Source organism: Phyllostomus discolor, chromosome 13, assembly GCF_004126475.2.
Source record: "Phyllostomus discolor isolate MPI-MPIP mPhyDis1 chromosome 13, mPhyDis1.pri.v3, whole genome shotgun sequence".
Taxonomy (NCBI): Eukaryota; Metazoa; Chordata; class Mammalia; order Chiroptera; family Phyllostomidae; genus Phyllostomus; species Phyllostomus discolor.
This window is the reverse complement of record NC_040915.2, coordinates 15,243,863-15,267,950: the sequence shown is the minus strand read 5'-3', so window position 1 is coordinate 15,267,950 and position 24,088 is coordinate 15,243,863. Positions and strand designations below refer to the sequence as shown.

Here is a 24,088-nt window from a genome sequence, read left to right as displayed (position 1 = left end):
CCTCAGCCCCAGGTTCAGCCTGCCCAGGTGTATGCACAGGGCAGCCCAAACAGCTGCCAAATAACGAATACTCAGAGAGAGTGCACCAAATACCCAGGCTGACCCGCCAAGTTGGAAATGTGTCATCCCCCTATCTTTCATTTCAATTTCTGAAGCCCTGTTTCTTTGTCGCCTTTTAGAGAAAGGGCCCAGCTCACACAAACCTGTTTTCCAAAGTTCTGTGGAGAACACGACAACAATGGAGAGGTGGACTGCCACTCAGTCAACTTGGAGAGTCTCGGGGCAGCATGGGAGGACAATGCCTGGAAGACCGCGGGGGTTTGTGCTACCATGCCTGGGGTAAGAACTCTGAGACCAGGGAGGCAGGGCAAATCCAGAAACAGATGGTTTTGCTCTTTAGGGAACATACTACAAGATTCAATCAAATTATTTTCATGTCTAAAAGAAGGAGTTTGGTGGGCCAGGTAGACAGAAGTGGCTTTTTTCAAAAATGTTCATCTGAAGACATTTTTTTCATTGCTCATAGAAAGAGAGGAAGGGAAAGAGAGAAACACTGATGTGAGGGAGAAGCATCAATTGGTTGCCTTCGAGGGCACATATGGGGAATGAATTGGCAACCTAGATATGTGCCCCGACCAAGAGTCAAACCGGTGACCTTTTGGTTACAGGACAACGCTACACCAACTGAGCACACCACACCAGCCAGGGCAGAAATGCCTTCGAGCATCACGGTGACTGGCATGCTCTACAGCTTCTAGTACCTCATGACACCTCACCTAAGATGCTTTCCCTGGCTCTTTACACCTTTAAAAAAAATCAGGTGTATAGGTGGTAGCAGAGTGTGAGAACTACAATAAAACGAACAGCATAACTCTAAGCTATGATGTTCCTCACATCCAAATTATCACCAAGTTCCTCAATTTTATCTTTGAGGATCTCTCAATTTTGTTTAGTCCTCTCCTTCACCGGCACTACCCTGGGCCTGGCTTCCATCATGTTACCAGGACTGCTTCAACAACCTCCTCACAGGTTTTCTCAGCCTCCTCTGGCTTCCTCCAATCTTTCCTCCACATTGTAGACCCTGTGATCTTGACAAAAATCAGACCACGTCATCTCCCTGCTTAAAATCTCTCAGTGACACCCCACTGCTCTCAAGAGGATAACCCAAATCCCTAACATGACCCACAACGCCCTGCTTGGTCTGGCCCCAGTCTGCCTCTCCAGCTTCGACTGATGCCAGTCTCCTAGACCTCAGAATCCCAACCACATGACTTTCTTCCAGAACATCCAACTGACCACTTTCTCCCCAAAACTGTGGATTTCACCAGGAAGCCCCATGGCCCAAGTAACTCGAAATCCCCAGGTCTCCAGTAAGTACAATTCCTCAAAAAGTCTCCCTGACCTCTCCATCTAGGTCAATGCCCCCACTGCACACTAGGATACAGCATCACCAACCTATCAATCAAATCAATCAGCACAAGTGCAAGCTTATATTTATTTGTATAATCCTGCAAAAAATATGTCTACCAAACTAGACACACATCCATGAAGGCAATGACCCATGTACATCTTATTTACAATATTTTAAAGAATTTATTTTTTTAATTTATTGATAACAGATAGACAGACAGACATAAATTTGCTATTCCACTTATTTATGCACTCCTTGGTTGATTCTTGTATGTGCCCTGACCGGAGACTGAACCCTCAATCTTGGCGTATCAGGATGACACTCTAACCAACCTGAGCTACCTGGCCAGCACTCTTCACTTATTTTATTCAGTACTATATCTCTGTCTTTTACTGTTTATACATTGTTAGACAGGAAGTAGAAGCACGTAATTTTTCATTTTGTGTAATTTTTCATTTTGGATGCATGGATAGGCAAATTGTGACTGAATAGTGGGGAGAGTTGCTGAGGAGTAGTGTGGTATAGTCAAAATGATCTTTCAAATTCCAACTGATATAAAACCCTAGGAGAGTAGGTGAGTTAGTTAAGCTTCTGACCCTCAGCTTTTTCATCTTTTGTGAGGGAACAATGGTTTAATAAAAAAATAAATGGCCTGATCTAACCACTTCCTTCCTGTATCAACACAAAGAGGTACTATCCCCTAGAAGTACAAGCCCGAGAATGAGTTCAAGAGAGAGGAAAACAAAAGTAGTGCAAGCCAAGACATGGAGCAGAGGAGACAAAACAGAGTTTAGGTTTTCCTGGACACTTTCAGAAATCTTCTGCTTGTTTATCGAGGCATTATCATCAACGAGCTGTATGTGGTGGTGTAAACCACGGGCTGGCTAGGGAGGGTATGAGGGGTGGGCTCCTCCACATCACAGAAACTTGGCCATCTAGAAACAGTCAGAATGGCCTAAAGGTTGAGGAAGGTCCTGGAAAACAGGGCATTCTCCCCTAGAGCTTAGCGCTGACCAACAGGTCTCCCTCTTCAGGTCCAGGAACCCCTTTTCTGAAAATCACTGACCTGCCATTGCCCTACCCCAATCCTCAGTAGTCAGAACCAAGAAATTAGGCAAGAAGTAACCAAATCACCAATTTTGAACAGAAGGGACTCCTCCATACCACAGGTTGACTGATGGGAGCATGGTCTGTGACAACAATGCTCTGGGACACACCCCAAAGTTACAGGCATCCTGGGAATTCTAACAGACCTCCAGGAGACAAATTCTTTCCAAAGGACAGTGTTGATCTTCTGAACTAGTCTCAACACACAGTGGAATGGATTACTACTCTCCTAAAGCTGGTATTTAACAGGTTTTTCCTAGCCTGAAATTTTCCCCCAGAAAACTTACTCAACTACCCTTTAGTTTAAAAAAAACAAAACAACCTTTCAAGCATTTTATGAGAGAAATGGAATTTGCTGGAAGCACTGCATATGTGCATGAAAACAAGAGATCTGAGAGGTGAGGAAGCTGCTGCCCCATTTTTAACGTGGATGGACACAGAGGTTGTCTAGAGTCATTGTGAGCAGGCCACCATTTTATTGGACATTTGATGGACAGCTCCATGGGCATGTTCTTACTCAGAAATTTACTCAATTTCCCAACTTGATTTGCTCTTTCCCAACCTACCTGCTCCTTCTAAATTTAATCAATTTCACAACCATTAAAACCCATAAGGAAATACACCCACGTTAAAATGAATATGAAAGCCACCTGGAGAGTAGATTACCAACTGGCTCACACACTCAGCGGGGCACACACCTTATTCTGAGAACCCCCAGAATTGCTAGGATTCCCTGGCTACAGCCCTAGGAAACTGTACTCAGCTCTCAGAAGTTTCCAATAGGTCCCAGGAACACTGGCCAATTGTTTCTTAATTGTCCAGGTATGAATTATCTACTTTGGGGATTACCTACAGCCAATTTTTAATCCCAGAACAGCTCCCCAAGACCCTGTGCTCCATTTGACTTCCCTGCCTACTCTGCCTTATACTCTGCTCTCTGAGCAACATGCATAAACAGGAGAATATGTACTAACTTTAATATTAACTGAAACCACACAGTCAGAAGTGGCATGACTTGGAAAGAGAACGATAGGCTTTAAAGCCAGATAAATCTGGATTAGCATCCTATCTCTGTCTTTGCTACTCTCTGGCTGGGTATGATCATAGGTAAGGTGCTTCACCTCTCTGAGACTCCCCTAGGATTAACCCATCTAGGTGCTGTAAGGGTCAAATGAAATATACAGCAACTATGATTTATTCTGTATTGAATAAATGGCCGTTACCAGTATTACCAATATTAGGACTACCTCCTAATACTTGAACTTTCCAGTTGATGCAATACTTTCCATACTCAAGTCCAAGTTGTCCTTATAATAATCCCATGGGATAAATATTGCTACCATTATTACTACTAACTTCTTGCTGTGTTTCTACACTAATGGGTATAATGAAGGATAATACATTACCATTTATAGAATTATAGCTTATTTGATTTTCCCAATATATCTGTTAGGTTTTAATAATGAGAAAAGCCAGGCCCACGATGTTAAGTGGTAACAACAATAATGATAATGGAGCTAACACTCACTGAGCAGACTGTGTTGCTCTGGGCTAAGCACTTAAAAGCATCCTCTCCTTCTCCTACTCCTCCTCTTTACTTTGTAGGCAGGAAACCTTGGCTCAGCCAAGGTTAAGGAACTTCTGCAAGACCATGGCATCAGTGAGCAGCACAACCAGGATTCTGCCCCCAAGAGTTTACTCTCTACCAGCAGCCAGATTCATTTTTTAAAAATATACAATGGCTCATGTCACTTGACTGATCACAACTTTCTAGGGATTCTCATGACACTTAGAACACAATCTTACCTCTTGATCATGGCCTCCTATGGTCTAGTACCAGCCTACCTGAACACTGTCCCTCTGGCCTCCTCCAATTCAGTCACAATGATCCTTCCTGATATTTCTAAAACACAGCTAGTTCATTTCCTCCACCTTTGCACGTGTTAGTCCCTCTACTAGTAATGCTCATCTGCCAGCTTCTAACATGCTTACCTCCACTTCCCTTTGCTCAGGTTTGTCTCAAGTGTCACCTCTTTAGATAGGCCTTCTCTACTCTAGCTACCCCTTCCTTGTCACTCTCTTTCCCTTTGCTCTTAATTCTTCATTGCACTTCTCTCTACCTGAAAGTATAGCCTTTGTCTACCTGCTTACTGCCTCTTGTCAGTTTCTCTCAAATGCATAACTCCATGACAGCAGAGACTGTATCTGCCTTGTTCATTATTATAGGTTCGATAAATATTCCCTGAATAAAGGAACAAACACAATCTACATTTTCACCAGCTGAGACACAAGAAACGAACAGGTAAAGTCTCCACACTCCAGGAGCCTCTACTGGTGAGCTGCTGGCTGAACGCAGTGCAGGGGCCCTGTGATGAGAAGCCCTAGAAAACAGGACTAACAGGGATCTCATTCATTCCTGGACCTCTAAGCATGAATACTGAAATCAGAATTTTCTTCCCTAGCCTACTACATACACAAATACCTATCTTCTTTTTCCATGGACACATGCAGAGAAAAAAAAAAGCCAAGAGGGACACAGAGTAAAGAAAGTAAAATAGGTAGCAGGAAAAGAGATGAACTCCCTGCTGAGCCTGGAATAAACCTAGCGCTCTCAGCCTGAGTCAAGGGAGGCTCTAAAACAGCTGTAAAATGATCCAATTCTTGGCAAGACACAGGCAGCCAGAGTGGCAGTGACTGGGTTCTTGCAGGTTGACGGCTGCAGATCAGCTTGTAGAGGACTGTGTCCTTGTGGGTTTTCACATCTGCAGTCCCCCAGTCCACCTTAAAATTTCAAATCACGACAGTCATGAAAGAGCAATGCTTAATGCACAGTGCAGCAACGCCAGCAAGCTTAATCAGAACCGTTTGTCTCCTACACTGGGATCTGGACATCCCAAGAATGAATTACAGTCCACTGGCCTCAATTCCTTTCTGCCTGGAGACCTGGGTGGTTGTGCACTGATTCCTCAACCAAGAGAGAACTTCTCCAGCTTTTTGAAAATGGAAGTATCTCAAGGCAGAATCAATTGCCTCTGCCCATCTAGATCCCTTTCTTGCCTTTACCTACTTGTCCTATCACCTTGATCGGCCCTAGGACTGGTTTAGATCTTTTCTGGTCATAACAAACTCTGAGGCAGCAAAGGGCAGGGAAAGAGAGAACACTCAGAATCAGAGGACTACCATTTGCCCCTGGAGTCACCATTAAGGGGTCACATGAGACGGGTACACTTCACCTCTCTGCTCCTTCTCATCTGTAAACCAGGCCTTGTAAAAATCAAATGAGGGAATGTCTGTGAAGGTGTTCTGAGGATCTCTGGAGAGACTGTCCCATGTCATGATTTTATATAAATAGCCTCTGGTTTTGAAAAATGTTGTTGATAATAATAACAGCAGAGGTCAATATTTAATGATCATCTAGAATACCAGACACCACTGAACTAAGGATTTCCATCCTAATCCCATTTAATCCTCCCAACAAACCAGTGATATAGATACTAAAGCTATTCTCATTTCACAGATTAAAACAAACTAAGGCCTGGTGAACCTAATTTCCCAAGATCACACACTCAGTAAAACGTGAGCCTGGGATTCCACCCCTTGTTTGTAATAACACTCCAGAGCCCAAGCTCCCAACCACTACTCAAAACTATCCCCACTGAGGGCAATAGTACATGATAGCCTCTGCTGAATATCCCATGCTGAATGTGAGTTGCATTCTCTGAACACTCTGATCAGGGTGGGAAAGAATGATACTGAATAACCACAAGTTTGAACTCAGAATGAGGTCTCATTTTTCTTATCTGCAAATGGGTTGATAATACTATCTACTTCATAGGGTTCTTCAAGAATCAAATGACATAATGTATGTCAAACACCCAGTACACAGTCTGTGCTCAATAAACATTAACCGAGAACTGCGCTTGGTGGCAGTGGGGGAAATCTTTCAGTATTTGCCTCAACAGCCCTTTGCCCTGAGCTTTAAGAGTTAATGATGCAGCCAAGGACCTGCTCACTATTGCTTGGCTGAAGCCCAAACTGGGGTGGCCAAGAGACGGCTCACACCTGCCAGGCCACAGCCTGCTGTCAGTTCAAAGACCACACCGCCAAGAAAAAGGTGAATATTAGGCCACAGCAAAGTCACACATCAGTCTGAAGTTGGCCAAGAGAGGGTGGATTTGTTAAGTGTCATTGAGGACAAACAGAAAGGCTTCTGACTGCCCAAGCGAGTCCAAAGAACATCACTGCCTGTCGTATCATCCGGGTATGGGATCTCACTCAAACAAGATGGCTGAAAACCCCAACAATAAAATCTCTGAGAAAATAACCTATTCCTTTTCCTTCCTCTCTCACTGGCCCCAACCCCTCAGCCAGGGCTATTCTCAAGTTGGGTATTACTGTTCAACTAAATATAATTTGAGCTTGATGTGGGCCACAGCAACCGGGATGCACACACAAGTCACAATGAAAAGCGAGGTGCACAAAGTCAACACTTGGTGAGCTAGTGTGATGCCACCCTAGCCATGGGTGGCACCCATGATGCCACCCATTTCCACCTGACAATGGCTCAGGCAATGAAAGAGGTGGCTGCAGAAACCTGCCATGGCATGGGCAGGAGGGGAAAGGAGAAAGAAAAAGGGCCAAGCAGGGAGTGGGGGCAGCTGGGAGGGAATGCAGGCAAGGGAGGGAGCCAGCGCCCGTCTTCCATCAGCCCAGGCCTGGCAGGCATGGACGGAAAGCTGGAGGGGAAGGTGCACTCAGCTGACTGCCTCGTGGGCCAGTGCACAGGAGGCCAAGTCGCCATGCCCATTAATGCCATCCATCCTTCTCAGGTTTAAAAGGGGAAATGTTCTATTTATAAGCCACCGACCAGTGGAGACCTGGCAGCCATGGGTTGGCTCTGATCCCACGGGGATCCTGGTTACCAGTGGCTGCCTTCTCCTGCCTTTCAAATGTGGATGTTCTAACAGCAAAAGGCTGAAGGTGACTGGAAGCAGATGGAAAAAGAAAATCATTTTTTTCTGTTCTCTGCTGCTGTCATGCAACTGTTGGACTTCCAGTAATGGCTGAAGGCTTTAGAGCCTTTAAAAAAATAGTGGCCCATGAAATCTCATCAAGCCTTTCTTCAATCTTGAAGACGAAGTCACTTTTTTTGTTTTCCAGATCAAGGGAAGCTGAAGCACAGAGATGAAGAGAATGCACAATCAGAGGCAGGGCAACCAGCACACACAGCAAAGGTGATGACACCCTCCCTGTGTCCTCTCTTGGTCTTCAACCTCATCCTCATCCTGATGGAACCAGAAAAGCCTTGTGAAAACACCATCTGGGAGTCTGATCTGAATGATGGTTGAAAGAGTGATAAGTACATGCAACAGAAACAACATATAAAGCAGCTTTGGTTGTGCTGTCGAATGCCTGCAGGAGGGCAGCAGGCCATGTTACGGTTCTGCATGTGGGATGCTTGAAAGTCACTGAAATATGTGACTCTGGCTGAATCAGGGTCACATGTGGTGCGTGAGGAGCTACTGATGTTCAAATGACGAGGCTCACTAGCTGGAATGTGGAATGGCCTCTCAACAGCAAAGAGCTGGGCAGGTTAGGTGTTGGAGGCCGATGATGAAACTCCTTCCAGCACCAGTGGATTGGCTACATTATGACAGGACAGCAGAAGGAAGCAAAGATGTCATGCATATTAAGAAGGGGAGGAAGAAGGGAAGTGACTTTGGCCATCAGGCAAACTGATTTGAACATCAGCCCCATGACTTCTCAGCTGTGCCACCTAAACCTCTTTAAGCCTGTCTGCTCAGTTGTAAACTCAGTTGTGAAAGGAATTTCTGAAAACAGCAACCACTCAAATACCACCTTCATGCTTTCCACCATAACTTCTTGCCATCTAGACTAATGTTCAAAAACATATCCTTGTATTAAGCTAAGTGTTAACAAACTATAGTCCATGGGTCAAATTCACCACTGCCTGGTTTGCAAATAAAGTTTTATTAATAACCACCATACACATTTGTTCCCTTATTGTCTATGGCTGCTTTCACATTACGACAGTAGAATTCAAAAGCACCGCAAAACCAAAATATTTACTATTTGGCCCTGAATTGGAAAAACCAACACCTGTCCTAAAAATAATTTAGAAAACCAGGGATTTACGTGTACTTGTGCCCACACCCCAAATCTAAATCGTACTTTAAAGTGTTTGCCAGGTACACCTAAGATGATCTGGGGTACCACCAGTAGTGGGTATACCCCAGTTTGGGAAGTGCACTCATGAGGATTAAATGAACTAACACTCTCTCATAAGGCACCAAGCCTGAAAACAGAAGGAGTTTGGCGGCCACCCTGGGTCTCCGCCCTGCTCCCCTCTGGAGCAGTTCTGCCAATCCACTGAGCTTTTCCTTCTCAGGTGAGGGAGTAATTGGCATGGCCAGATAATGAGAAGGAAAAGAACCAACATGAATTAGGCACTTACTAACTCACATGCCAGATACTGTTCTGAACTTGAATCCTTTCTGAGGATTCAACTTTCACAGCAACTTTCAACAACAACTTTCTGAGGTAGGTGTTATTACTTATCCTCGTTTTACAGAAAAGGAATGGAAGCACAGAGAGGTTGAGCTCTGAGTGAAGGCGCCACAGCCGGTATGTCAGCATGCTAATGCACAGCATTCACACAGTGCTCTCCATGGAAACAGCTCTCTCCAATCCGCATGGCAGAGCCTACCCACAGGAAATTTTCTGGGATATGCACAAAGACAGGTGCAAGGATGCTCAAGCTGATGTTACTCATAATGTCAAAAATCTGGAAAAGAGATTCAGGTCCAATGATAGATAGCAAATGGTTCAACAAATTGGGATATAATTCAATAACAGGATAATAAACAACCATTACAAATGGTATTTATAAACAATTTCCATGGCATGGGAAAATGCCTGTAAATTTTTTAAAGCAGAATGGAAACAAGCATATTCAATATAATGCCAATTAAGTCTAAATACACATTGACATTGACAAGACAGCATAAAAAATGGAGTATCTCTGGGGTGGAATTATAGATGATTTTCACTGAATTTTTGAGAATCATTGCTAGATTCCCTTCATATTCTAATTATTTCATATTATCTTATAGTAAGTGAAAATACATGTTTTCAACCTGTTTAGTAGTGAAGTTCACAGATTCAATGTCTACAGCCTACATGACTAAATTCTAATTCCAACTTTGCATTCTTCCCCCAACTCCTGCTCTTCCCCCCATATCCCAGTACGAATGACAACTTGGCAAACTACAGTGGGTTCTTGAGCATCATACAAATACAATGGATTCTTGTAAAAGTACCAGATTAAAAACAAACTGGAAAAAATGAAGGGACTGAGAATTGAAAGTAAAGAGGAAGTATTATATTATTTCCCTTTTCTGGGAGAAGGGAAGGTGAGAAGTTTTCATTTTTAAGTCTTTCTAGCCCAGATAAAAGCCCATTCTGAGCATACTCTCAAATCAACTGGCTCTGGGCACTTTGTCTGCACACTGGGTACATCTGTAGACAGCAGAATGTTGAACACACCCACACACATCTGTCTATTGTCTCCTAATGGTCTGAACCTCAACAGCAGATTATATATCACTCCTTAAAGGCATAGATGCACATTCTACTTGTGAATGACCTTTACCCCTCAGTACTCCAGTCTCCTAGGCCAGGGCCACAGGGCCAAGAGCACTGAAAGGTTTTAATCAAGTGAAGAGCTGCAAGAAGCCTGGACTCCTGCAGTTAAATCTAGTAAAGTTTCAGGTAGGAACAAACAGGAACATGTAAAACAAGAGTGGGAAGCAGAGTAAGTGACTGCAATGTCCTGAAAAGCCAGATGGTCATGCACCAGGAGGTGCATGAGAAGGCATATCTGGAGCGACTCAGGCTAACCTATGAATTTGAGTTAATACATTAAGAGAAGTGGCCCTATGAAATCAAGATTAGGAGATGGAACCCTCTCGGTCTCAATCTGACAGCTTTTGGCCTTCAAACAGCTGGAGAAACAATGGGGCAGCAGCATTTCTGTAAACAAGCTAATCTTTTTAGAGCTAACAGGCAGTAACATTTATGATTTAAAACTTCATACTTGGAACAGACCAACTCACACTAGAAAAGTCTGCCTTTCCCTTACTCTTGCACTGGACTGGTATATCCTCTCTGACAAGTGCTTGGCTTTCTAAATGTTCCTTAGGTGGGACTACAGGACAACAACAGCCCGGGCTGAGAACAGGTCATTTCCTGGCTTCTCTTCCTGCTTCTGACTTGAACTCATTTCAAGGGAGAATAAAACACTTCCCATTGAGCATTTAGGGACTAAATCGAGTAACTGTAACCAAAGGGTGAACAACAGCACATGTAGACTCAGGAGATATGCACGAAGATGGCAAAGGGGGCCACAGAGGGTGGGGTGGGAGGAGGGGTTCTTCCCAATGCAGAATCCTGTTCTTTGTAATAAGAAAGGCTGCAAATCAGTGACAAGTATCAGCTGTCTACATTATCAACATTTGTGAGATCATTCACTCAGTAACGAAACCTAGGGAGCAACAAACCATACTACCTTCCTCTCTACTCCCCTTACTCCCATCTTTTCCCTTCCCTTCTCTACCAGGTAAGAATTTAGCCAAGGAGAGGAAACTCAGTATCACCTATGTATATTCCTGATACTCTGGGAACAAATCCGGAAAGGATCCCTGATGGCAGCAGGATCCACAGGGTAAGAGGTCCATAAGATTGGCAAAAATAGTAGAGTGGTTTTTGAATTTAATATTTAGGAATTAACTAAACCAAGAATACACTAGGCCTCTAGGCAAAAAACTGAAACTCTACTAAATGACACAGGTGGTCTGGATAAATGGGAAGACATTTGAAGCTCTTAGAGGAGATAAGTTAATATTATGAAAGTGTCAAGTTTCCCCAAGTTAATCAATACCATTCAATGCAATCATCAATGAAAATGTTTAAGTTTCTGAGGAACTTATTACACATATGCCAGAATTTACACAGAAGAAAAAAGGTCTACAAGCAGGCGAGCCAACCCTTAAAAAGGAGAGTAAGGGCAGGAGACTTAACCTACCACATATTAAGGCCTGCCTCAAAGTCATCACATTAAAACCAGAGATGTATGAATACAAGAACAAACAGACCAAGGCAATAAAGAGCTGAGAGACAGAGCTCAGATATTCAAACCTGATCTACAATAAAGCTGGCACCAGAGGTCAAAGAGGAAGGGAATGGATAGTTTAGATGTTGGTGTGAAAACTGACTCTTCATATGGATAAAAATAAAACTGGATCTTTACAAAACATCATATATAATGCTAGAGATCAGATTACAAGCTTAAATGTGAAAGAAAATATCATGAAGCCAATCAGAGAAAATGTAGGTGCACATCTTTTGACACGGGTTAGGAAAACTTTCTTTAAAACACAACTTGGAAATCGTAAACCAGAATGCAAAAAAAAGAATGAAAAGATGAATTTTAATTTAAAAGGTAAGGCTTTATACTCAAGGGAGGGTATCACATATAATATTAATAGAAGGATGACAAGATGGGAAGAAATATTTAAAATGTCTACAACTAACAAGGAATTAATATCTAGAACACAGAAGAATTTTACATATCAACATGAAAAAATGGAAACTGCCATATAAAAATGGGCAAAGGACAAAAAAATAGAAGAGGAAACCCAGTAAATAAGCACATAAAGAGATGCCCAAACTCATTAATTACCAGAGAAATGAAATTTAAAACAACAGTGAGCTATCATTTTATAAAATTAAAAGAAGGATAACAAATTTAAAAACAAAAAATAACCAAAACTGCCAGAAAATCGAACTGTATGGAAGTCTGACAATCAAGGAGTTAAAGGAGAAACATTCATTCAGATGAGCAGGAGGGGTGGAGACGGGCAGCTGGTGGGAGAGGGCCGGGGCAGGCGAGGGGGCAGCTGGTGGAGCAAGTGGTCCCACATTTGCATGCAGATAGACTGGGAGGAACAACTGGGGAGCAAGACAAACCGCACAACCCAGGGTTCCAGTACAGGGAAATAAAGCCTCAAAACCTCTGACTGGAAAAATCTGTGAGGGTTGAGGTGGTGGGAGAAACTCCCAGCCTCACAGGAGATTCTGTTCAAGAGACCCCCAGGGTCCTAGAACGTACACAAACCACCTACCTGAGAATCAGCACCAGAAGGGCCCACTTTGCTTGGGGTTATTGGGGGGAAGTGACTGAAAACTGGCAAAGAGTGGAGCAAGTGCCATTGTTCCCACTTGGACCCCTACCCCACATACAGCATCACAACGCAGCAACTTGGCTTGCCCCACCCTGGTGAATAACTAAGGCTCCTCTCCCCTTACTATGTAAAAAGAGCACCGAGACAAAAAAAAAATATGGTCCAAATGAAACAACAGATCAAAGCTCCAAAAATAAAACTAAGTGATGAAGAGATAGCCAACCTATCAAATACACAGTTCAAAACACTGGTAATCAGGATGCTTACAGAAATGGTTGAGTATAGTGGCAAAATAGAGCAAGAAGTGAAGGCTATGAAAAGTGAAATAAAGGAAAATGTACAGGGAACCAACCCTTACGGGAAGGAAACTGGGACTCAAATCAGAAGGAAAAAATAAACATTCAAACAGAACAGAATGATAAAACAACAATTCAAAAAAATTAGGAGAGGCTTAGGAACCTCCAGGACATCTTTAAACATTCCAACATCCATATCACAGGAGTGCCAGAAGGAGAAGAGGAAGAGCAAGAAACTGAAAACTTATATGAACAAATAATGAAGGCTAATGTCCCCAGTCTGGCAAAGAAAATAGACTTCCAGGAAGTTCAGGGAGCTCAGAGAATACCAAAGAAGTTGGACCTAAGTAAGCACACACCAAGGGACATCATAATTACATTACCCAAGAGTAAAGGTAAGGACAGAATCTTCAAAGCAGCAAGAGAAAAGGAGACAGTTACCTACAAAGGAGTTCCCATCAGAGTGTCAGCTGATTTCTCAAAAGAGACCTTACAGGCAAGAAGAGGCTGGAAAGAAGTATTCCAAGTCATGAAAGGCAAGGACCTACATCCAAGATTGCTCTATCCAGCAAAGCTTTCATTCAGAATGGAAGGGCAGATAAAATGCTTTTCAGATAAGGTCAAGTTAAAGGGGTTCATCATCACCAAGCCCCTGTTATATGAAATGTTAAAGGGATTTATCTAAGAAAAAGAAGATAAAAAACATGTACAGTAAAATGACAGCAAACTCACAATTATTAACAATTACACCTAAAACAAAACCAAAAACAAACTAAGCAAACAGCTAGAACAGGAACAGAACCACAGAAATGTAGATCACATGGAGGGTTAGCAACAGGGAATAGGAGGGGTAGAGATGGGGGAAAAGGTACAGAGAATAAGTAACATAGATGGTAAGTAGAAAATACACAGGGGGAGGGTAAGAATAGTATGGGAAATGTAGAAGCCAAAGAACTTATAAGTATAACACATGGACATGAACTAAAGTGGGGGAATGTGGGTGGGAGGGGGTGTACAGGGTGGATGAGAGTGAAGGGAGGGAAATGGGACAACTGTAATAGTATAATCAATAAAATATACAAAAAATAAATTAAATTTAATGGGATAGGTGTAGGGAGGAGGGGAATAAAAAGAAATAAATGGGACAACTATAACAGCCTAATCAATGAAATATATTAAAGAAAAACAGACCGGAAAAAAGTAGGAAGCTGAATAATGGCAAGAGCTGGCAGGAATGGAGAAACCCTCATGGAAGGCTGATGGGATTGAGAACCAACAACTCTAGAGAAGGACAGGAGAGCCCTCCCTCAAATTTTGACCAGCTATTCTCCTCATGCATATAACCCAAAGAAACTGTCATGCAGCGGGACATGTACAGGGCTATTCCTTGTGGTGGTGTTAGTAGTGACAAGGAGCTGGAGGCCTGAGGAGGTGGGGGGCATCTCTGCAGAAGCAGGTGCACAGTGCTCTACACCATGAAATGTGCAGCAGGCAGAAGCCATACTCTGGAAGCAGACAGAGAAATGTGGATGGCTCCTAAACCATACTGACAGAGTCAAGTAAGAAACTGAGCAAGACATATAACCATTTAGGTAACTTAAAAGCACAGGTAGATAAAAAGATCCATATTGTCCAAGAATACAGTTTAATAGTACATGTTAGAATGATGGCCCACAGGGGAAGACAAAAATAGGAACTGAGAAAAGAGAATGAAAATGAATGAATGGAGGGCCCTGTGATGATAACATGCCACCAATGGGGGAGTATGATTAATGCAACCCCTCTGTATCTGAAATTCAAACAGAGAACAGAGGAGAGGAAAAAAGGCTCTGCAAAGAAATGCTCATACATTTATCTGCTGCCATCCGCTCCCTGGCAACCAGACCATTTGGAAAATACAAGCAGTTAACAGACATTATTTATGACCCTGTCTTATACCCCACAGGCACTGTACGCCCTGAGAAAAATTTCAAGATGAAAGTAACAGATTCGTAAGTGCCCCAGAGGAATTTCCTTTTGCCACCTGTCCATTCTGGCTCTCTGGTAAAATGCTGGTATTCAAATTCCCACCAAAAGACTTTTCAGAAAGACAATGCTAGATATTTGGAATTTGGGTATTAAAGGTTTAAAAATAAAAAAGCAATGCCCCACTCTTAAAATTCACATTCTACTGACTTCTTCATTTTAAAAGGAATTTGATCATGGTATAAACAGAAAACGAGTTCAGACCCTGGGCAAGAGTGCCACCTGTGGCAGAGGGTGCTGTGGGGAGAAAATGCAAATGACGGCAATCAAGAAATACTAAAATACAACCACTAAGAAGGGGCAGGGCAGCTACGGCACTGTATGACAGAAAATAGGGGTCCAGTGCCAGAGGAAGTGAGAAAGCACCGTTTGCCAGCTTGGAAATCAGTGATCAGAATATCTCAATACTGCAGAAAAATAATTTCTGTCTACACTCCACTTTTCCAGTGGCCCATGTGCTTTAACCCACCTTTTCCCCCTCCTTCTTGCTAAATGAAAGGGCAAGCAACTGAAGAAGCATTACAGACTCAAAGTAGGCAACTCGGTGCTCTGTGAATAACTGGACACCAGAAGCAAATGTGGCAAGTGTGTATGCTCCCCCCAAATGGAACTTTTTGTATTGTTCTTTTCCTAGGGAGGTAGAATATCTCTGTGGTTAACAGCAGAGCCTTTAGACTTAGAACTCAGATTAAATCACATCCTCTGAATTTAATTTCCTAATTTACAAAAGTGGGCCCAAAACACTTATCTCATAGTTTTGCAAGCATTAAATGAGCTAATTGCATAAAATACCCTGAAACATAGTAAGCAGTCTATAAAATGCAATCTATTAATAGCTACTATTGTAAAATATATGCTCATTGTAGGCAATGCAAAGTATGGAGAGGTATTTAAAGTAGAAGGTCAGTCCCTCTCGACAATCCACTCTCCTTCCTGATGAAGATTTTGATGAAAAAACTGTATTTCCAAACCTTTTTTTATCAATATATCTAGACCAGCAATTTTCAACTGGTGTGCTGCAAGAATTTTAAAACATGCAATACCTGACTATTTAGTCAGGGGCACTGACCTCTCTTCCATTAAGATTGTTGAATACAAAAATGACAACAACCAATACAACAATAGGCATCTGGTGTGAATGCCCCATCCTGAACCATAAATATATAGGTCATACAATACAGTTACATCTTACTAGTCACATCACATAATAAGGTTGTATCTGATTGGCTAATTCTTGGTAGCAGAAATCCTTACAGTCAAGTATAGATTTTGTAAAGTCATTTTGTAGCAAAAAGGATAGGTAGTTACTATTGTTATTATTTTTTTGTAAATCAAGCAAAACTCTACCTACTTTTTTTTGTCAGATTGGCAAAAAATATAATGTATTTTTTGGTGTGCAGCAGAATTTTAGTAATTAGTTTATGTGTGCCATGAGATGAAAAAGGTTGAAAACTGCTGATCTAAACTAATCAAATATGCAATTCATTTTACTAAATACATTGCTCTATAACATAACTTTTAAAGCTTCAAATAACAGTATATGGATCACTATTTCTATAAATATACCTAGATCTCTCTTGTTCTTTTTAAAGCATACATAGTACTCTATGACATTTTTAATCAATTTGATATTGGACATTTAGATTGTCTCCAATTCTCTACTATTATAACCAATGTTCCAGTAAATTCCTTGGAGGCACAGACATCTTTGAACTCTAGTCTCTTTGGGACAAATTGTTGGGTCAAAGGATATTTACTTTTTAAAGGCTTTCAATACACATCCCTAAAAGGCCTTACAGAATGGCAGAACCAGCTGACAATGCCCACCAATGGAATCAGGGTCATCTTTCAAATCTATTAGCACTTATCTCAAGCAAAGAGAAGCAGGTTCATAAGATCACAGCTACAAGGAAACATCAGGTCAGGGATCCCCATTCATATGCCTCTCATTCCTTACAGTATTTTTTTTAGGAATTTTTTTTTTTGCCATTACTGTTTATCCCCCTTATACCCTCTTCCACTTCTACCCACCTCTCTCCCTTCACCCCACAATCGCCTCACTGTTGTGCATGTCCATGAGTCCTTTTTCTTTTTTGCTCAATCCCTCCACAGTTCTTGAGTCCTTAGAAGTAGTGTGTCCCAGGTTGGGGCATGGTATGGCCATCTGTTACTTTGGCTTGCTGTGTCCCAATGGGTTCCCTGATTTCCCTCTGGCAAACCACTCTGCTCCGTGCACTACCCTTGAAACTGTCGATCAAGGTGTCTTATTTTCCCCTGGCTGAGCCCAAGTTAAACTAACCTGATGCTCTCTTTCCTGGGAGCTCTAGTCATCCTGAATTAAGGCAGTCATCCTACTGTACTATGAGTTACCCCACAGCCTTCCACAGTCCTTCATAATCATGGCTATTGTTTTTGCTATCGTCGTGTTAGCCCAAGTTAGCCAGAGTTGATATCAAATGCTCTAAAACAATCCCACCTGATAAAGAGGGAAGGAAAAAATTACTTGTTTCCTTGAATGTTTACTTTTAAAAAATTTTCCTTCGCCCTGGCTGGCGTAGCTCAGTGGATTGAGCGTGGACTGCAAACCAAAGTGTCGCAGGTTCAATTCCCAGTCAGGTCACATGCCTGGGTTGCAAGGCCACAGCCCCCAGCAACTGCACATTGATGTTTCTCTCTCTCTTTCTTTCTTTCTCCCTCCCTTCCCTCTCTAAAAATAAATAAATAAAATCTTTTAAAAAAATTTTTCCCTCATTCAAATTTTCAGGGGGAAAAAAACAAAAAACATTTTTTTTCTGCCCTATAGGCCTCTTAACCTACCAAAAGCCACCATTCCAAATATACTTAATATCTCCTATCAAACTCCTGGTAAAGTCCATTTTTATGAAAGAATGAAAGAAAGAAAATCTCTGTCCTATAATGGATTTCTCACACACACACACACACACACACACACACTAGCTCACCCTTCTGTTCACATGGAGAGGTACTGTTTTACTGCTTTTTCTGACATGACCGGAATTCATGGTGGAACTACCTTTGCATTTTTTCCCATGTAGATTTTACTTGGGAAAGCAAATCTGAGGCAGTGGGACAGGATTTCCTTTGTACCCTTATAGCAACCTGGAAGGAATCTGTTTTTTTCCTGTGCACCAAGGAGATAATCAGCCTAAACACTCTAGCAGTAGCAGTTTTATTTTAATCCCCTCATCTTTGTAAGGTTGCAGGTGCCCTCAGAAATCATGATTAACCAGAGTGCTCAGAGCCAGCAGCAGGGGGAATGTCCTGGATATTCTACAGAGGTTGCTGAGGGTCACTCCCACCACAGAGGAATATCATTACAGAGCTTGCCATTTCCACCCCTTCCTCTCCAAAGAGACAACAAAGAACAGAGTTCCTAAGCGATCACTAAGATAGTTATTGCCTCTCCAGTTCTTTGACCAAGACTGTGCAGGAGGCAAAGTCAATTCTGGCATTCTAATAGGACAGGGCTCTTGGAGAGCTGGGTATTACTGGATTAAGTGACTTTTAAGTGATGATTGGAGCTACATTCTTAAGATGACCTAGGATTAACTGAGATAACGTACATGAAAAGGTTTTGTTAAGTGTGAAGGGTTCTAAAATGCAAAGTGTCATCACAGCCTTGCCAGTCAGGCTCACTGAACATCCTGGAGTCACTGACATGTAAGTCAGGGTAGAAGCCTCTCTGGCTGCACTGGGGGAAATGGGGCAGACCCAACAAGCCCACAGCACCTCCTGGTGGCTATTCCCTGGAGTAGCAACTTCTCAGAGCCCAACCCCAACACCAACTATAGAAAATTATCAAAGCGCTGTACTTACTTCCTTCAGTCTGACTGTCTTTGTTCGAGTTGTAGACCTGGAAAAGAGAAATAAACATTTACCTCTGTGCATTTTATACCACCCTACAGGTTCACTGAAGAAAGCCATTACCGAATTTCCCCTTTCCCAAGTTTGTGCTATATGATGGAAGACAATTTCTAGCTAGACCTCAAATATGAATCCCTTCTGTAATTATCTAGTTCCCAGTACTTACTTAACTGTTCTTAAGTATGTGTACATTAGAATCATCTGTGGAACTTTATTGTAAAAAAATCATATTCTGCTCTGACTGGTATGGCTCAGTTGGTTCAGCATCATTCCACAAAATGAAAAGTCACAGGTTCAATTCCCAGGCAGGGAATGTGTCTGGGTTGCAGGTTCAGTCCCCTGGTTGGGGTGCATATAAGAGGCAACAGATCAATGTTTCTCTCTTACATCAATATTTCTCTCCCTCTGTTTATCCCTCCCTTCTCCTTTCTCTAAAAATAAATATAAAAGTCTTTTTAAAAATCACATTCCATCTTTATATGTGTGTATATAAAGCTAAAAAAGAGAAAACATTTTAAATTAGTTATAAATCATTAAGCATTAACTGTGCACCAGGCAATGTGCTAAACAATTCACATGAATTATCTCAAATTATCCACAAAACTATTCTCCTGGGTAGGAACTGTTTTATCACTGTATACAAATGGAGAATTTGAGATTTAGAGACATTAACTAAGGTTTCACAGCTAACAAGTGACAAATTCAGGAAAAGATACATTACAAACTATTAAGTATTAGCACTGGGGAATGGAACCGATCTTTTTCTTACCTTACAGGCTATTGTACATTTGAATTTTATAAGAAGAACATAGTACTTTTACTATAGAAACCCCTTAAATGACTCACAGAAATCATGAAAGGGAAAGTGCCCCATGTAAAACAGACAATGACATATGGCAAGAGTCAGCAAGCTTTCTCAGTAAAGGGCCAGACAGTAAATATTTCAGGCTTTGCAGGACAGGAGGCGAAATCAATGATAGTACATAGGTACTTGTCTAACAAGGGAGAAAAGAAATTTCCACAAATTTTTTGTTGATAAAGTTCAAAATACCTGGTCCAGCTCAAATAACACCTCTTTTTTATTACAAAATCTTCTATTACTACATCATAAGCATGTAACTGTAACATAACAATAGCACACTCAAGCACACCATATGACACTTTAGGTGAAATGTTCAAATTAAAACTATAAATTATTACACCCATATTATTACCCTACCAACCACACTCAAACAAGCATTACTTCTGCCAGACCCTGTATACTAATTTTTCCAAATTACAGTATTCCCAGCAGGTGGAAATCCTTTTTAGGGTTTTCAAGGCTCTCTTCTCATGGCTCAGTTCCTCTAAGGGTTAAATAAGTGGTTCTCAAGCAAGAGTAGCCATCAGAATCACTTGAAATACCTTTTTTTTTTTAATTATGATGACCAGCATCATCCTATGTTTTTTCATACTAACAGACTCACAATCACCAAAGAAAGATTTGGGCACTACAACATTTTTCTGAAGCAGAGGCTTGATTTATCTAATAATGTCAGCATATCAAGGATTGGCAAACTATGGCTCACAGGCCAAATCCAGTTCACCAACCTGTTTTTGTACAGCCCGTGAGTTAAACCTGATAACTACAGATGAACGTTTGCCAACTGATTTAAAGATAGGAAATACTAACTTTGAAGCTTCATTAAGTTTAGTGTTACCCTCCCTCTAAAAATACCCCATTCTTCTGATTAATAGACCTATATTTCAAAAACTCACACTCCTCATTAAAGATATTCTTTCTGTACCAGAGGGGACACATTTGCCCATTCTCCCTCAGCAGCAGTGCCCCCGTCCATACAAGTGAAGAACTTGGACTACATATTTTTTGAATTGACACTCACAGAACCTACACAAGGACTACCAGAGGGTCTGGGATTGAAGCTAAGACTCCAAGTACCCAAATGTCCCCCTTTCCTTTGCTTGTACTGGCTTTATTCATGTGACTATCAAATGAGGGGATACTGGCTTTGGAAAGTGTAAGACCTCTTTAATGGGTGATTTCTAAAGTTGGTAGCAATTCATTAATTTGTTTATTCATTCATGCATTTAACAAAAATTTACTGTGTGCTTGTAATGGCCAGGCACTGTTCTAGATACTAGGGATATGCATGAATAGAACAGCTATGACCTCTGCTTCCTGAAACCTGCCTACTAGGGAAGAAAACAGAAATAAACAAATATACAAATACGATATTCAAATATCCATAACTAGAATAGAGAAAATAAAAGTCTCCTGTGGACCTGAGGTGAGGAACATCTTCTCTGAAGAGGTGGCATTTGTACAAGGCCTGACCTCTCTCTCCATGAGAGAGGACCTCCTTGGGAAGACCCGGGGGCCAGGGCCAACAGCATGTGCGGGTTGGAGGGAGGAAGGCCAGATAGTTGGCAAACAGTACAAGGTAGGAGCTAAGGATGGGGCAGAGGTGCAGTGACAGGATCCTACACGGCCTTGTGACCTGCTAGGGAAGTGGGTAGACTCATAATAGCTGGGACCAGTGATCCATTGTGAGTGGTGTTCACTAAGCTTGGAAAGTTGGGCAAATAAAGTGCAGGAAAAGAAACCATATTTTGGCAAGGGGTTTTTTTCCAGCTATCCCTTCCACGAAATTCATTCTATCCCAGAAACACTTGCTCCTGTTTATAAATGGCAAAATCCAGAGGAAATAGCAAAATGCAAGGCTTTCAGCTCTCCCTAATGAGGAGGTAAGTTTGCACCAAATTACTTTCCTTCCATGTTTCCTGGGTCTCAGGATACCTCTGCCTGGAACACCCAAGCATTCCCCCAAGTTGGAGAGGTGTGATCGATGAGCCAAAGGCACCAGAAACATGTGCTGCCCCATCGTCTGAGGCCAGGCCATTAATCTCTGTCTGGTGTGGGTAAATGAGCCAAAGAGAATGACTTCTGAAATGAGGCTAATAAACCATGCCCGCCAGGAGTGTGTGACTACATGACCCAATCAGGAAGGCAGGGAGTCTGGAAGCAGCCTCACCATCACAAAGATCAGATGGTAGCATGGTGAAAGGGCAGTATCCTCTTACCATGAGGAAAGTGAGGAGGTGAGGAAAATCTTCATTTGCTTCCCCTGCACTAAGAGGGAATATCTTTATTTACTGAGCATTTACCAAGTACAACATGACATCATCTCATCCTTGAAACTGCCTAACATACTAAGGTAAGTTACTAGTGTTATGCCCAGTCTACAAATGTGTAACCTGAGGCCCAGAGAGGTTGACACGGTTTGTCGAAGGACACTGAGCTGGGAGGTGGTGTACTATTATATCTTGCCTCTAAAGGGATGTTCAAATCCTCTTTTATGTTTCCAGGCAGTGGCAAATGCACACAACTACCAAGACACCCCAGAAGTCTGTGGTTCATATATACCCTCCACACTGGCAGAGGTAAAGGGTATACAATTCACCCTTTAGAAATGTTCTGGGGAAACCTGTAGAAATCATAGTTGCCTTCTAGTGTCACAGTGAAGTTCAAAGGCAAGGGCAATTTCCTGAAATGAAAGGTCTTTGGCAGTGGCTTCTGGCTTATGATTAGCAGAGCTATCTCAGATTCATCTACTGTCCAGTAAGTGCCTCCAGAACCTTTGTCTCCAGAGGATAGAACCCAGTTCTACAGGATCACTTCAAGGGGGCATGAAACATGAAACAATTCTGACTATGGCTTCTAGGAAGACTGATCAGTTAATGCGAATATAGATGAGAAATCTGAGACATTAGAGGGATGAGAGCACTTGCCCAAAGTTAGGTAGCTAGAGGAGGCCAGAATCCAGAGAGGAACTCCTACAGTCTACCTCCAGAGCCCAAGCTCGTAACCACTAACCACACAATAAGAAAGGCATTGTGATGATGACCACGATGATAAAGATGATGAGACGTCCTTGGGCAGCTAGGGAAGGCAAGTCACTGGAAGAAAAAATTTGCCTTGAGTCACAGAGAAAATGAAACTCAGAATGGTCTTCTGACTCCAGCCCAAAGCGTTGACTACCAACCTATACAACAAGCTGGCATCTAACATAGAACTAACACTTCATATTCTCTCTGAATCACAAGGCTTGATCCTGAAGATAAACACCAGGCAGGAAAGTGGGTCTTTGATACAAATCACAGGGCACAGCAATTCTATGAGTCCTCACCCAGAAGCTACAATGGGAGTGCAATTTAATAAATCAAAGGAGGGTGAGGAAAGCCTTCATATGCTTCCTCTGCACTAAAATGTGATTTAGTAATAAATTCTGTTCACTGCTGAGCGAATTCAATTTATATGTCCCCAGAGAATTAACAGTGACTACAGAATCATTTGGATTCCCAGAATTTTTCTACGGGTAACCTTTATGACCATTATCCAGGCCTTACTAAGAAAGCACAGAGAGGAATTTCTTTTACCATAAATGAAAGGCATAAATAAAGCAAAAATTAGACAAAACAATCTCCCCTTTTCCCTCTGATACACAGCTGTGTTAGTATTTGGCCACATCACAGTTGGGATCACAATCTGGACGAAATAAAGGTATTGGAGAAACAGATTCATAAGCAAGTTTATTTAAAACTGCTGCTCCTACATAAATTGCACTTGAACTCAGGCCTAAGCTCCATAACTCCAGAGGTCTCTTCCAAGTGGCCCAGTATATCTAAACCCCTCCCACCTCGCTATTTCCCCGACACGCCAATGTGGAGACACACGAAACAGAACTACAGGCGAACAACTTAAAATACTACCTAAGCTGGCTCTACACCATCAGATATCCTGGCCCTTCACTGTGTGACACAATGGATCCCTACCACTAGGACTTGCGTTGTTGAACTGTTTCTGTCAGTGGTGACACATTTGTAGTAATCTGTTGCTTAGGTTCAAAGTCCAGCTCTGCCATTACTGGCTATGCATTCCAATCACTTAACAACTTTAAACCTCAGTCCTGCCACCTGTAAAATAAGGGTACTAATATTCCTTATCTCTTCAGTTGCTGTGAAAATTAAATGAAATACCAGACACACAACATTTAAAGGAGAGTATGGGACACAAATGCTACAGCCCACAAGAGTAGTCTGTA

The 24,088-nt window shown here is 42.0% G+C and overlaps 1 protein-coding gene across 6 annotated transcripts in view; it reads right to left on the bottom strand.

The window, feature by feature from the left end:
* Window positions 1–24,088, bottom strand: part of ARHGAP26 (Rho GTPase activating protein 26) — a 409,289-nt gene that overhangs the window by 179,840 nt on the left and 205,361 nt on the right. For all 6 annotated transcript variants that reach the window (XM_036014072.1, XM_036014068.1, XM_028527303.2 and 3 more), the window contains exon 12: window positions 18,939–18,975. In XM_036014072.1, the coding sequence (XP_035869965.1) occupies window positions 18,939–18,975 (37 nt within the window). The remainder of the gene's footprint in view (window positions 1–18,938; window positions 18,976–24,088) is intronic.